This window comes from Squalius cephalus (assembly GCF_949319135.1).
Source record: "Squalius cephalus genome assembly, chromosome: 10".
NCBI lineage: Eukaryota > Metazoa > Chordata > Actinopteri > Cypriniformes > Leuciscidae > Squalius > Squalius cephalus.
The window spans coordinates 44,645,848-44,659,102 of NC_137131.1; the positions used below are offsets into that span (position 1 = coordinate 44,645,848).

Sequence of the window (13,255 nt, forward strand, 5' to 3'; positions counted from 1 at the left end):
AACGTTCAGAGAACATTCAAATGTAACGTTCAGAGAACATTCAAAAGTAACATTCAGAGAACATTCAAAAGTAACGTTCAGAGAACATTCAAATGTAACGTTCAGAGAACATTCAAAAGTAACGTTCAGAGAACATTCAAAAGTAACGTTCAGAGAACATTCAAAAGTAACGTTCAGAGAACATTCAAAAGTAACTTTCAGAGAACATTCAAAAGTAACGTTCAGAGAACATTCAAATGTAACATTCAGAGAACATTCAAAAGTAACATTCAGAGAACATTCAAAAGTAACGTTTAGAGAACATTCAAAAGTAACATTCAGAGAACATTCAAAAGTAACGTTCAGAGAAGATTCAAAAGTAACGTTCAGAGAACATTCAAAAGTAACATTCAGAGAACATTCAAAAGTAACGTTCAGAGAACATTCAAAAGTAACGTTCAGAGAACATTCAAAAGTAACGTTCAGAGAACATTCAAAAGTAACGTTCAGAGAACATTCAAATGTAACATTCAGAGAACATTCAAAAGTAACATTCAGAGAACATTCAAAAGTAACGTTCAGAGAACATTCAAAAGTAACATTCAGAGAACATTCAAAAGTAACATTCAGAGAACATTCAAAAGTAACTTTTAGAGAACATTCAAAAGTAACATTCAGAGAACATTCAAAAGTAACTTTTAGAGAACATTCAAAAGTAACATTCAGAGAACATTCAAAAGTAATGTTCAGAGAACATTCAAAAGTAACGTTCAGAGAACATTCAAAAGTAACGTTCAGAGAACATTCAAAAGTAACGTTCAGAGAACATTCAAAAGTAACGATCAGAGAACATTCAAAAGTAACATTCAGAGAACATTCAAAAGTAGCGTTCAGAGAACATTCAAAAGTAACGTTCAGAGAACATTCAAAAGTAACGTTCAGAGAACATTCAAAAGTAACGTTCAGAGAACATTCAAATGTAACGTTCAGAGAACATTCAAAAGTAACGTTCAGAGAACATTCAAAAGTAACGTTCAGAGAACATTCAAAAGTAACGTTCAGAGAACATTCAAAAGTAACATTCAGAGAACATTCAAAAGTAACGTTCAGAGAACATTCAAAAGTAACATTCAGAGAACATTCAAAAGTAACGTTCAGAGAACATTCAAAAGTAACATTCAGAGAACATTCAAAAGTAACGTTCAGAGAACATTCAAAAGTAACGTTCAGAGAACATTCAAAAGTAATGTTCAGAGAACATTCAAAAGTAACGTTCAGAGAACATTCAAAAGTAACGTTTAGAGAACATTCAAATGTAACGTTCAGAAAACATTCAAAAGTAACGTTCAGAGAACATTCAAAAGTAACGTTCAGAGAAGATTCAAAAGTAACGTTCAGAGAACATTCAAAAGTAACATTCAGAGAACATTCAAAAGTAACGTTCAGAGAACATTCAAAAGTAACGTTCAGAGAATATTCAAAAGTAACGTTCAGAGAACATTCAAAAGTAACGTTCAGAGAACATTCAAATGTAACATTCAGAGAACATTCAAAAGTAACATTCAGAGAACATTCAAAAGTAACGTTCAGAGAACATTCAAAAGTAACATTCAGAGAACATTCAAAAGTAACATTCAGAGAACATTCAAAAGTAACTTTTAGAGAACATTCAAAAGTAACATTCAGAGAACATTCAAAAGTAACTTTTAGAGAACATTCAAAAGTAACGTTCAGAGAACATTCAAAAGTAACGTTCAGAGAACATTCAAAAGTAACGTTTAGAGAACATTCAAATGTAACGTTCAAAAAACATTCAAAAGTAACGTTCAGAGAACATTCAAAAGTAACGTTCAGAGAACATTCAAAAGTAACGTTCAGAGAAGATTCAAAAGTAACGTTCAGAGAACATTCAAAAGTAACATTCAGAGAACATTCAAAAGTAACGTTCAGAGAACATTCAAAAGTAACGTTCAGAGAATATTCAAAAGTAACGTTCAGAGAACATTCAAAAGTAACGTTCAGAGAACATTCAAATGTAACATTCAGAGAACATTCAAAAGTAACGTTCAGAGAACATTCAAAAGTAACATTCAGAGAACATTCAAAAGTAACATTCAGAGAACATTCAAAAGTAACGTTCAGAGAACATTCAAAAGTAACATTCAGAGAACATTCAAAAGTAACATTCAGAGAACATTCAAAAGTAACTTTTAGAGAACATTCAAAAGTAACATTCAGAGAACATTCAAAAGTAACTTTTAGAGAACATTCAAAAGTAACGTTCAGAGAACATTCAAAAGTAACGTTCAGAGAACATTCAAAAGTAACGTTCAGAGAACATTCAAAAGTAACATTCAGAGGACATTCAAAAGTAACATTCAGAGAACATTCAAAAGAAATCTCACTATAGAGTTTGTGTAGACTATGTAAAACTTAATATGCTGAAATTAGTCTTCATTCATCATAAACACAAAATTTTAGAGGTTTAGTTTTTTACCAATTTTACAATTTTATCCAATAATTATTTTAATTTTATGGCTGACAACTATAACCAGCCAATTAAAATTCTATACTATTTTGTCAAAGCAAGCTGAAACCTAAAAATCAAAGTCAATTTAAGCATCTCAATATTAATGTGCAGTATGATAAATGAAGATTCATTTTGAGATTTGCTGAAGTGTTAAATGTTAAATTATTAGTGTTTTTAAAGGTTAACTTTAAGGGATTGCTCAGTGACAACATATATCAACCTATATCTCATAACTCAGTCCAAGAGCAGATTAGTGCAGTAAACTATGAAACTAACTCTTAAACAAGCATCATTTGTACTTTGCTCTGAAGTGAGTTATTCATTAGTGAATCGTAAAATGACCCCCTGATGGGAAAATGTGTCCTGTTTGTTGAGGGACGTTTGTCCTTCAGAAGCTTCATTAAAACAAGAGTCTCTTCAGATGATCTGAACGCTTTATTTGACTCTGAGTCTCTTCTCACACTCTGAATGAGTCCTGATGAATTTTAATTCCAGCTGCTCTGTTCTTCTCAGCCGATTCTGAGAGAAACTCCAGGATGTTTTCTGTTATGCAATGCTAGTACTTGTTTTGCATATCATTTAGAAGATAATTTACCATGTCTTACACACATCTATCTCTGCAAATGTTTGCTGAACAGGTTTTATTGTCTTATAATGTGATTCATTGATGCCTTTTATTTGCTAACCATGTGTGTCTCCCTGGGAGTTCATTCGCATCCGCATTTAAACCTGAACTTTAGCAGCACGAGTTCTGACATGAGCCCGGCTAACAAAAATATGTTCAATTAAGTTATGAAAACAGTATTTCTGAATGTTCAAAACACTCAGCTTTTTAAATGTTTTAAAAAAAATTATTTTATTTTTTTTTCAGGTTATGTGAATGGAAAGGGAACATTCCATTGTTTCATTCTTCAAACATTAAGGATGTTACTTTTGAATGTTCTCTGAACGTTCTGAAACAAGTCGTTACATTTAAAAAACGTTAGACGAACATCCAACTGAAACATTTAAGAAAAAACGCTCCATGAACGATGTATAAATGTTTTAACATTCCTCACTTTAATTTAGTCTAACTTGATGTACTACAAAAGCTAAAACTGAAATAAGAAATATTATATAAATATATAAATGATAAAAATTACAAAAATACACAACAAAACTATAACTTTAAATAAAATGAATACAAAAACAGAAACTATAACAATAAAATAAAATTAAAACAAAAACAGAAACTATAACAATAAAATAAAAGTGATGTCCGGAGAGCATGTTTTTTTTTTCTTCAAATTAATAAAATGAGGAAAGGATGAAGGGGTTTTCAAAAAATCAGCATTTATGAATGAAGAATTTAGCAAATTCAAAATTAATTTCCATTAAACCATTAAAATATGAGGAAAATATATTTTTTAATATGATGGAAGAACAAAACACTAAACTTGGTTAAAAAGGCAAACTACAGCTACAGGTTTTATTTTACTGTGTAAAAAATGCATTAAAAACAAAAAGCTGACAGGAATTAGCACACATTTACTACAACATAATCAGTTATTAATATTTCATTGGTTCTCTTGTTTTTGCATGTTCATAATTTCCAGACAAAAAAAAAAAAAAAAAGTCACAAATAAAACAATCGACTTCAAACATAACTATGCAATATAACTAGTTTCAACCCAACTTTGGGTCAAATATGGACAAACCCAGCCATTGGCTTAAATCACACCTGCTAGCGCACTTCTTAAATGTTTACGTACAAGGTCAGTAGGCAGTAGAGTACACCGTTTTGTGGCTGTTCGAACACATTCAACCACATGAGCATCTACTCTATGAAAGCAATCTGGTCGAATGTGTTGGACTACCTCTGGAAGTGGCCAAAAATAGACAAGCTAAAAAAAAAAAGCCCCTTTTTACACCTTCATTTACCACAGTCCACCTGTGATCCGATTTACAAAAATGCTTCTTAGTACCAGGTGTAAACAAGGCCTTGGACAGCTACCTACTGTAGTTGGGATACAACAGTTAAAGGGGTCATATAATGCCATTTTTGTACAAGCTAATATGATTCTTTAGGGTCTAAATTAAAAGTTTGTAATATACTTTAATTAAAAATTCTCATTAGTATTGTAAGAAAACACTAATTTTACCCCGTCAAAAACAGCTCTGTTTTCAGCACTCTGTTTAAGTGCATGTGTCTTTAAATGATAATGAGCTTTGCTCACCCCGCCCCTCTGTTCTGTGCGGACACCGTTATTTTAAATAAACACTGTTCTTTTAACACAATAACCATTGTTACCATTGTAACCAACGCGTTGTTCATTATAAACGTGGGATTATGAATTATATTGAGAACGTCGTACATAGAAAACATGCCGTAATGTACCCTGAGTGTAAACCTTAGCTGCATTCATCGTGAAGCGTGCAGCGATTTGCAAAGATTAATATAAAGGTTAATAAAACGTTACACTCACTTCTTCTTCTGGAGGTGCAGCAGGAACACGAATAGTTGGTACCGATCCTTTTTTCAGGAGCAGCTTCTTAGCAAAACCAGCTTTATACTGACCCTCGTTTGTAAAGCAGTCTGGTGTGTGAAATGATTCGTGCAAACATGAAAGCATTGACGTTGATCGTGGGGAATAACGTTATTCCCTTCGAAAACAAACTCAGCCACTGCGTCTTCAGCGGTTCGGATTTAGGAACATCAACATGATGCTGTGTTCGTTATTACACCCAAGAACTGAACACCACAATCGCTTAGATGCCATTCTGCTCACAGACAGTGCTCCAGCGTATCAACAATGACGTGCGGACTATGATTGACAGCTCACTCTCGAGCAAGGGTGGGTCTGTGTTGAAACGCTGCTGTCAATCAACAATCGTGGGAGGGGCGTCGATTTTGTGACATCACAAAATTGAACGGCTTGATTTGAGACGGGGGAAACATAAGATTAAAAAAAAAACTGGATGGATTATCATTTTATGATGGTTGTGTACAGGCACTGCCAACACACATTTCAGTACAATCAACTTGTAAATGTGCATGTACCATTATATGACCCCTTTAAGGAATTAATGCTTAAATGAAAGTAGTCTACATTACTGGGACTGCCTGAAGAAAAAAAAACAAAAAAAACAACCTGCACTCATCCCAAGATATGATTGTATACATGTGACTAAAAAAAGCATTACAAAAAGCCAACGAGTGACCTCAGGGGTTTAGGCATCAGTATATGCAGTTATGCTAGTCCAGCCATAAAGTCGTATGTAAAGCCTCAAACAGACAGAAGCTAAAACCTTGGTGTATAATATGAACAGGGGCCCAAGTTAACGACTACAACTTGGCAAATAGTAAAGTTAAATGGCTTAGGCAAAAACTTGGCTTGTTTAGTTCAAGTCAAGAATCTCAATGCACAAAAGAAAAAGGTTTAGTAGTGCAGAAGTCAAGCTGAGAACTGTCATGAAACATCCAACTCCAGACAGAAATGAATACCAAAGAGAAACATGTTGAGTTTCATGAAGTTTATTAAAACTTCAAAATTCACTTGACCAGGTTAACTTGTCCACTAGACACCACAGTTTGCCCACTAGAGATGGTCTTGATGTGCGTGTCTCTTCCTGTAAAAAGTGGTATAAGCATGAGGGGAATTACAGTAAAATTCTCAGTTCCTGAAGTCAACCTATAGCAAGCACTCACTTTTCCTAGTGCAGCTTTGCTCACAGGAGCCAGAGGAGGGATGGCACACCGCTGTACTACAGTGGATGAAGATCTAACAGAGGGGGAAAGGGTTAAGCCATAGAATTCACTGTAAAAAGCACTAATATTAAGGGTTGAGGTAAGGCTGCAGAGCATACGGTTTCCTGCAGAGGAACCAGTGATGCTGGATCTACAAATGTGAACATCTTCACAACAAAGCGCTTGTAGTGGGTCGGGAACTGAAGACCAGATGATCCAGCCACTGGAACCAATGTGGTCAGGTAACGATCATCCTGGTAAGGGCATCTGAAAGGCAAAGAGGCACTCAGAAATGCCTTACAGCACACTAGATGGATAAAGACTGGCATTACTCACCCATCAACCAGAAGATCCCATTGGGGTAGACTGAGTGGGTTGGGGGTTGATGTCGCCCAGCAATGTCCCAGCATCAGGACAATGTTGGGGTCGGTCCTCTCCAAAATGTGCACCTCAACATACACAGGCTCCCGCAGGACTTTTGTAACTGGATAATCAGCGTCACTGTAGTAGGACGTGTACGCCTCGTCCCCTGAGGAAGAATGCAGCGTTTAACTAGAAACTGGAGCTTTAGGCATACTTGGGACAAACACTTACCTTCTGCACAGCCTTTGGTGACACATTGACCATTCGCCAGTCTAAGCTCCACCCTGAGGGGTCCAGGAGCAGCTACTGGTGGAGGTGGAGGAACGGTGTTGACCTCCACAACCAGAGCTTCCACAGAGGTACCAGAGTACCTACACTGGAAGAGAAGTCTGGACAACAAACAGTGAGCTTGTAGCATTTGTCAATGATATCACATTTATGATAAAGCATACATCACTTACTCAAAATGGCTGTCCCTTGTAATGGAACCAAGTGGTCCGATACCCACTTCATATGAGGAGGTCATTCTGTTTTCATACACCACATATCCACTGTCCTCCTGCAAATAATAACATTGTTGGCATCCAACCCATTCTAAGCCATGCAGAACAAAACCACAAGCAGCTACTCACCATCATGCTCGTGCCACACGCAGTGACAGGGAACTGGTATATAGCAAAGAAAGGTGTGGATCCCACTGGACTGCAAGCTGGATCACTTCCATCCAGGAGACGGACTGAATCCAGGCTCAATCGAGGCAGCGTAACATCTCTAGCCACCACTACCACAAACTGACCATCTCTTATACACTGGACAGTCACTGGAACGAGTTACAAGAGCAGGTTATTGCTGAAGATCAGTTTAACATGAATGCCTCTACACTGACTCTACACTCTTACCTGCCTTCCCATAGTAACACTGCTGTCCATTAAAGCAGCAGTTGATAGCAGCACACTCAGCACCACTGATACCAGGTGGTCCACATTGAATCTGCTCATAATCAGCTACAGTACACTTGTCAAGGGGCTCTACCTGTGCCACTGGCTGCTTAGGCTGAAACTGCTGAGCAAACTGTTGACTAGCTTGCTGTTGACCTGACTGAGGAAACTGTTGAACTGACTGAGGAAACTGATGACTAGCTTGCTGTTGAACTAACTGAGGAAACTGTTGACTAGCTTGCTGTTGAACTGACTGAGGAAACTGACTAGCTTGTTGTTGAACTAACTGAGGAAACTGTTGACTAGCTTGCTGTTGACCTGACTGAGGAAACTGTTGAACTGACTGAGGAAACTGATGACTAGCTTGCTGTTGACCTGACTGAGGAAACCGTTGACTAGCTTGCTGTTGAACTAACTGAGGAAACTGTTGACTAGCTTGCTGTTGCACTGGCTTTTGAACCTGCTGAGAAAACCGTTGACTAGCTTGCTGTTGCACTGGCTTTTGAACCTGCTGAGAAAACCGTTGACTAGCTTGCTGTTGAAATGGCTTTTGAAACCGCTTGTCAGTTTGCTGGAACATCAGAGCTTGAGGATTCTGGGGCAGATCACTCCACTTCGGAACAGCATGACTGAAAGCACAGAACCAAACACAAAGTGCCAGAGACTGAACAGCCCACCAACTTCCTGCCATTGTTCAACACCTAGTCACACTGCTGAGGTGCTGCCCTTTGGTCTTTTTGTACTCTACAGACTTTGGCTAATTAATAATAATCCCACCCTCTTCATTAAGTCATGATTCTCCAGACTTGCACGAGTGGGAGTTTATGCAACTAGGTGATTCTATTGTTTCTTAAGTCAATTTTCCCCTTTTGAACATACATAAAACCACATTGAGCTGAACTCAGAATAGTATGCTAGTACTATTTCTGCCCTTCTGAATTCAGCCTTTTTTATATTAGATGTTTTAGCTATTCTGGATTGTTTTTTTTCTTTGAAACACATCATAGTTTCCTCATGGCAACAGGCCTGTATATTTTAAGAAAGTTTAAATCACACCTGCTAGCGCACTTCTTAAAATGTTTACGTACAAGGTCAGTAGGCAGTAGAGTACACCGTTTTGCGGCTGTTCGAACACATTCAACCACATGAGGATCTACTCTATGAAAGCAATCTGGTCGAATGTGTTGGACTACCTCTGGAAGTGGCCACAAATAGACAAGCTCAAAAAAAATAAAATAATTAGCCCCTTTTTTACACCTTCATTTACCTCAGTCCACTTGTGATCCTATTTACAAAAATGCTTCTTAGTACCAGGTGTAAACAAGGCCTTGGACAGCTACCTAGTTGGGATACAACAGTTAAGGGATTAATGCTTAAATGAAAGCAGTCTACATTACTGGGACTAGCCTGAAATTTTAAAAAAAATAATTAAAATTCAGTATCAACCAATCCTTTATCCCAAGATATGATTCTATACTTGCGTGACTGTAAAAAAAGCATTACAAAAAGCCAACGAGTGACCTCAGAGGGGTTTGGGCATCAATATATGCAGTTATGCTAGTCCAGCCATAAAGTTGTATGTAAAGCCTCAAACAGACAGAAGCTAAAACCTTAATTTGACATGTGAAACGTGAACATGGGCCCAAGTTAACGACTAGAACTTGGCAAATAGTGAAGTTGTAGCGTGGCCACATAAAGGGGATATTTATAAGATGGCTTATTAAACTGATTAAAGAGTTATGTCAGATGTTCTTATATTAAAGAATCCCTGGGTTTTTGTTGCCCCTGTCGAGTGTTGGTCTTACTGTTTTTTTTCTGAGCGAGAGTCTTGATCGTTACACCTGGGAATCCCCGTGACGTCATACGCAGGCAGTCATGGCCTAATGGTTACAGAGTTGGACTGGTGAGCTAAAGGTTGCTAGTTTGATTCCAGTACTGGCAGGAAATGACTGAGGTGCCCTTGAGCAAGGCACCTAACCCCCAATCACTCCCCTGGCACCACACAGGCTGCCCACTTCTCTGGGTGTGTGTATCCACATTTGCAGTGTGTGTTCACTACTCTGCTCCTAATGTGTGCGCACTAACTTGGTCAAATTCCAAGTATGGGTTATTTTGTTTTATTGTTAGTATTTGCTTTGTTTACATTGAGCAATTCTATCCAATGCTTTCATAGAGGGTCTAAAACATTGTGGTGTATTCTGCCTTGTATAGGCAGAACGTTTCAAAGTTAGATGGCTTAGGCAGAAACTTGGCTTGTTTAGTTCAAGTCAAGAATCTCAATGCACAAGAAAAAGGTTTAGTAGTGCAGAAGTCAAGCTGAGAACAGTCATGAAACATCCAACTCCAGACAGAAATGAATACCAAAGAGAAACATGTTGAGTTTCATGAAGTTTATTAAAACTTCAAAATTCACTTGACCAGGTTAACTTGTCCACTAGACACCACAGTTTGCCCACTAGAGATGGTCTTGTCGTGAGTGTCTCTTCCTGTAAAAAGTGGTTGAAGCATGAGGGGCATTTCAGTAAAATTCTCAGTTCCTGAAGTCAACTTACAGCAAGCACTCACTTTTCCTAGTGCAGCTTTGCTCACAGGAGCCAGAGGAGGGATGGCACACCGCTGTACTACAGTGGATGAAGATCTAACAAAGGGGGAAAGGGTTAAGCTATAGAATTCACTGTAAAAAGCACTAATATTAAGGGTTGAGGTAAGGCTGCAGAGCATACGGTTTCCTGCAGAGGAGCCAGTGATGCTGGATCTACAAATGTGAACATCTTCACAACAAAGCGCTTGTAGTGGGTCGGGAACTGAAGACCAGATGATCCAGCCACTGGAACCAATGTGGTCAGGTAATGATCATCCTGGTAAGGGCATCTGAAAGGCAAAGAGGCACTCAGAAATGCCTTACAGCACACTAGATGGATAAAGACTGGCATTACTCACCCATCAACCAGAAGATCCCATTGGGGTAGACTGAGTGGACTGGGGGTTGATGTCGCCCAGCAATGTCCCAGCATCAGGACAATGTTGGGGTCGGTCCTCTCCAAAATGTGCACCTCAACATACACAGGCTCCCGCAGGACTTTTGTAACTGGATAATCAGCATCACTGTAGTAGGACGTGTACGCCTCGTCCCCTGAGGAAGAATGCAGTGTTTAACTAGAAACTGGAGCTTTAGAAAGGCTTTAGGCATACTTGGGACAAACACTTACCTTCTGCACAGCCTTTGGTGACACATTGACCATTCGCCAGTCTAAGCTCCACCCTGAGGGGTCCAGGAGCAGCTACTGGTGGAGGTGGAGGAACGGTGTTGACCTCCACAACCAGAGCTTCCACAGAGGTACCAGAGTACCTACACTGGAAGAGAAGCCTGGACAACAAACAGTGAGCTTGTAGCATTTGTCAATGATTCACATTTATGATAAAGCATACTTCACTTACTCAAAATGGCTGTCCCTTGTAATGGAACCAAGTGGTCCGATACCCACTTCATATGAGGAGGTCATTCTGTTTTCATACACCACATATCCACTGTCCTCCTGCAAATAATAACATTGTTGGCATCCAACCCATTCTAAGCCATGCAGAACAAAACCACAAGCAGCTACTCACCATCATGCTCGTGCCACACGCAGTGACAGGGAACTGGTATATAGCAAAGAAAGGTGTGGATCCCACTGGACTGCAAGCTGGATCACTTCCATCCAGGAGACGGACTGAATCCAGGCTCAATCGAGGCAGCGTAACATCTCTAGCCACCACTACCACAAACTGACCATCTCTTATACACTGGACAGTCACTGGAATGAGTTACAAGAGCAGGTTATTGCTGAGGATCAGTTTAACATGAATGCCTCTACATTGACTCCACGCTTACCTGCCTTCCCATAGTAACACTGCTGTCCATTAAAGCAGCAGTTGATAGCAGCACACTCAGCACCACTGATACCAGGTGGTCCACATTGAATCTGCTCATAATCAGCTACAGCACACTTGTCAAGGGGCTCTACCTGTGCCACTGGCTGCTTAGGCTGAAACTGCTGAGCAAACTGTTGACCTGACTGAGGAAACTGTTGAACTGACTGAGGAAACTGATGACTAGCTTGCTGTTGAACTAACTGAGGAAACTGTTGACTAGCTTGCTGTTGAACTGACTGAGGAAACTGTTGACTAGCTTGCTGTTGAACTGACTGAGGAAACCGTTGACTAGCTTGCTGTTGAACTAACTGAGGAAACGGTTGACTAGCTTGCTGTTGAACTGGCTTTTGAACCTGCTGAGAAAACCGTTGACTAGCTTGCTGTTGAACTGGCTTTTGAACCTGCTGAGTAAACCGTTGACTAGCTTGCAGTTGAACTGGCTTTTGAACCTGCTGAGTAAACCATTGACTAGCTTGCTGTTGACCTGACTGAAGAAACTGTTGACTAGCTTGCTGTTGAAATGGCTTTTGAAACCGCTTGTCAGTTTGCTGGAACATCAGAGCTTGAGGATTCTGGGGCAGATCACTCCACTTCGGAACAGCATGACTGAAAGCACAGAACCAAACACAAAGTGCCAGAGACTGAACAGCCCACCAACTTCCTGCCATTGTTCAACACCTAGTCACACTGCTGAGGTGCTGCCCTTTGGTCCTTTTTGTACTCTACAGACTTTGGCTAATTAATAATAATCCCACCCTCTTCATTAAGTAATGATTCTCCAGACTTGCACGAGTGGGAGTTTATGCAACTAGGTGATTCTATTGTTTCTTAAGTCAATTTTCCCCTTTTGAACATACATAAAACCACATTGAGCTGAATTCAGAATAGAATGCTAGTACTATTTCTGCCCTTCTGAATTCAGCCTTTTTTATATTAGATGTTTTAGCTATTCTGGATTGTTTTTTTTCTTTGAAACACATCATAGTTTCCTCATGGCAACAGGCCTGTATATTTTAAGAAAGTTTAAATCACACCTGCTAGCGCACTTCTTAAAATGTTTACGTACAAGGTCAGTAGGCAGTAGAGTACACCGTTTTGCGGCTGTTCGAACACATTCAACCACATGAGGATCTACTCTATGAAAGCAATCTGGTCGAATGTGTTGGACTACCTCTGGAAGTGGCCACAAATAGACAAGCTCAAAAAAAATAAAATAATTAGCCCCTTTTTTACACCTTCATTTACCTCAGTCCACTTGTGATCCTATTTACAAAAATGCTTCTTAGTACCAGGTGTAAACAAGGCCTTGGACAGCTACCTAGTTGGGATACAACAGTTAAGGGATTAATGCTTAAATGAAAGCAGTCTACATTACTGGGACTAGCCTGAAATTTTAAAAAAATAATTAAAATTCAGTATCAACCAATCCTTTATCCCAAGATATGATTCTATACTTGCGTGACTGTAAAAAAAGCATTACAAAAAGCCAACGAGTGACCTCAGAGGGGTTTGGGCATCAATATATGCAGTTATGCTAGTCCAGCCATAAAGTTGTATGTAAAGCCTCAAACAGACAGAAGCTAAAACCTTAATTTGATATGTGAAACGTGAACATGGGCCCAAGTTAACGACTAGAACTTGGCAAATAGTGAAGTTGTAGCGTGGCCACATAAAGGGGATATTTATAAGATGGCTTATTAAACTGATTAAAGAGTTATATATGTCAGATGTTCTTATATTAAAGAATCCCTGGGTTTTTGTTGCCCCTGTCGAGTGTTGGTCTTACTGTTTTTTTTCTGAGCG

The 13,255-nt window shown here is 39.0% G+C and overlaps 2 protein-coding genes and 1 long non-coding RNA gene across 3 annotated transcripts; all 3 read right to left on the bottom strand.

Annotated features, from left to right (window-relative positions):
* Nucleotides 1-6,017: 6,017 nt before the first annotated feature.
* On the bottom strand, nucleotides 6,018-7,597 carry LOC307166224 (zona pellucida sperm-binding protein 4-like; the record flags this gene model as incomplete). The annotated part of the gene is made up of 8 exons (XM_079884439.1): nucleotides 6,018-6,118; nucleotides 6,198-6,270; nucleotides 6,356-6,503; nucleotides 6,573-6,765; nucleotides 6,831-6,988; nucleotides 7,061-7,158; nucleotides 7,232-7,419; nucleotides 7,555-7,597. The coding sequence occupies 8 exons, from the start codon at nucleotides 7,595-7,597 to the stop codon at nucleotides 6,042-6,044; spliced, it is 978 nt and encodes a 325-aa protein (XP_079740565.1). The 3' UTR covers nucleotides 6,018-6,041.
* Nucleotides 7,598-9,922: 2,325 nt separating this feature from the next.
* Nucleotides 9,923-10,402, bottom strand: LOC307165446. Its single transcript, XR_013822480.1, has 3 exons — nucleotides 10,261-10,402; nucleotides 10,103-10,175; nucleotides 9,923-10,023 (listed from the first exon to the last, which is right to left on the bottom strand). It is a non-coding gene; the product is annotated as an uncharacterized lncRNA (long non-coding RNA).
* Nucleotides 10,403-10,455: 53 nt separating this feature from the next.
* On the bottom strand, nucleotides 10,456-11,341 carry LOC307166225 (zona pellucida sperm-binding protein 4-like; the record flags this gene model as incomplete). The annotated part of the gene is made up of 4 exons (XM_079884440.1): nucleotides 10,456-10,670; nucleotides 10,747-10,904; nucleotides 10,976-11,073; nucleotides 11,147-11,341. Coding segments are annotated over 4 exons (648 nt in total), but the record flags the coding sequence as incomplete, so codon positions are not given.
* Nucleotides 11,342-13,255: the final 1,914 nt, after the last annotated feature.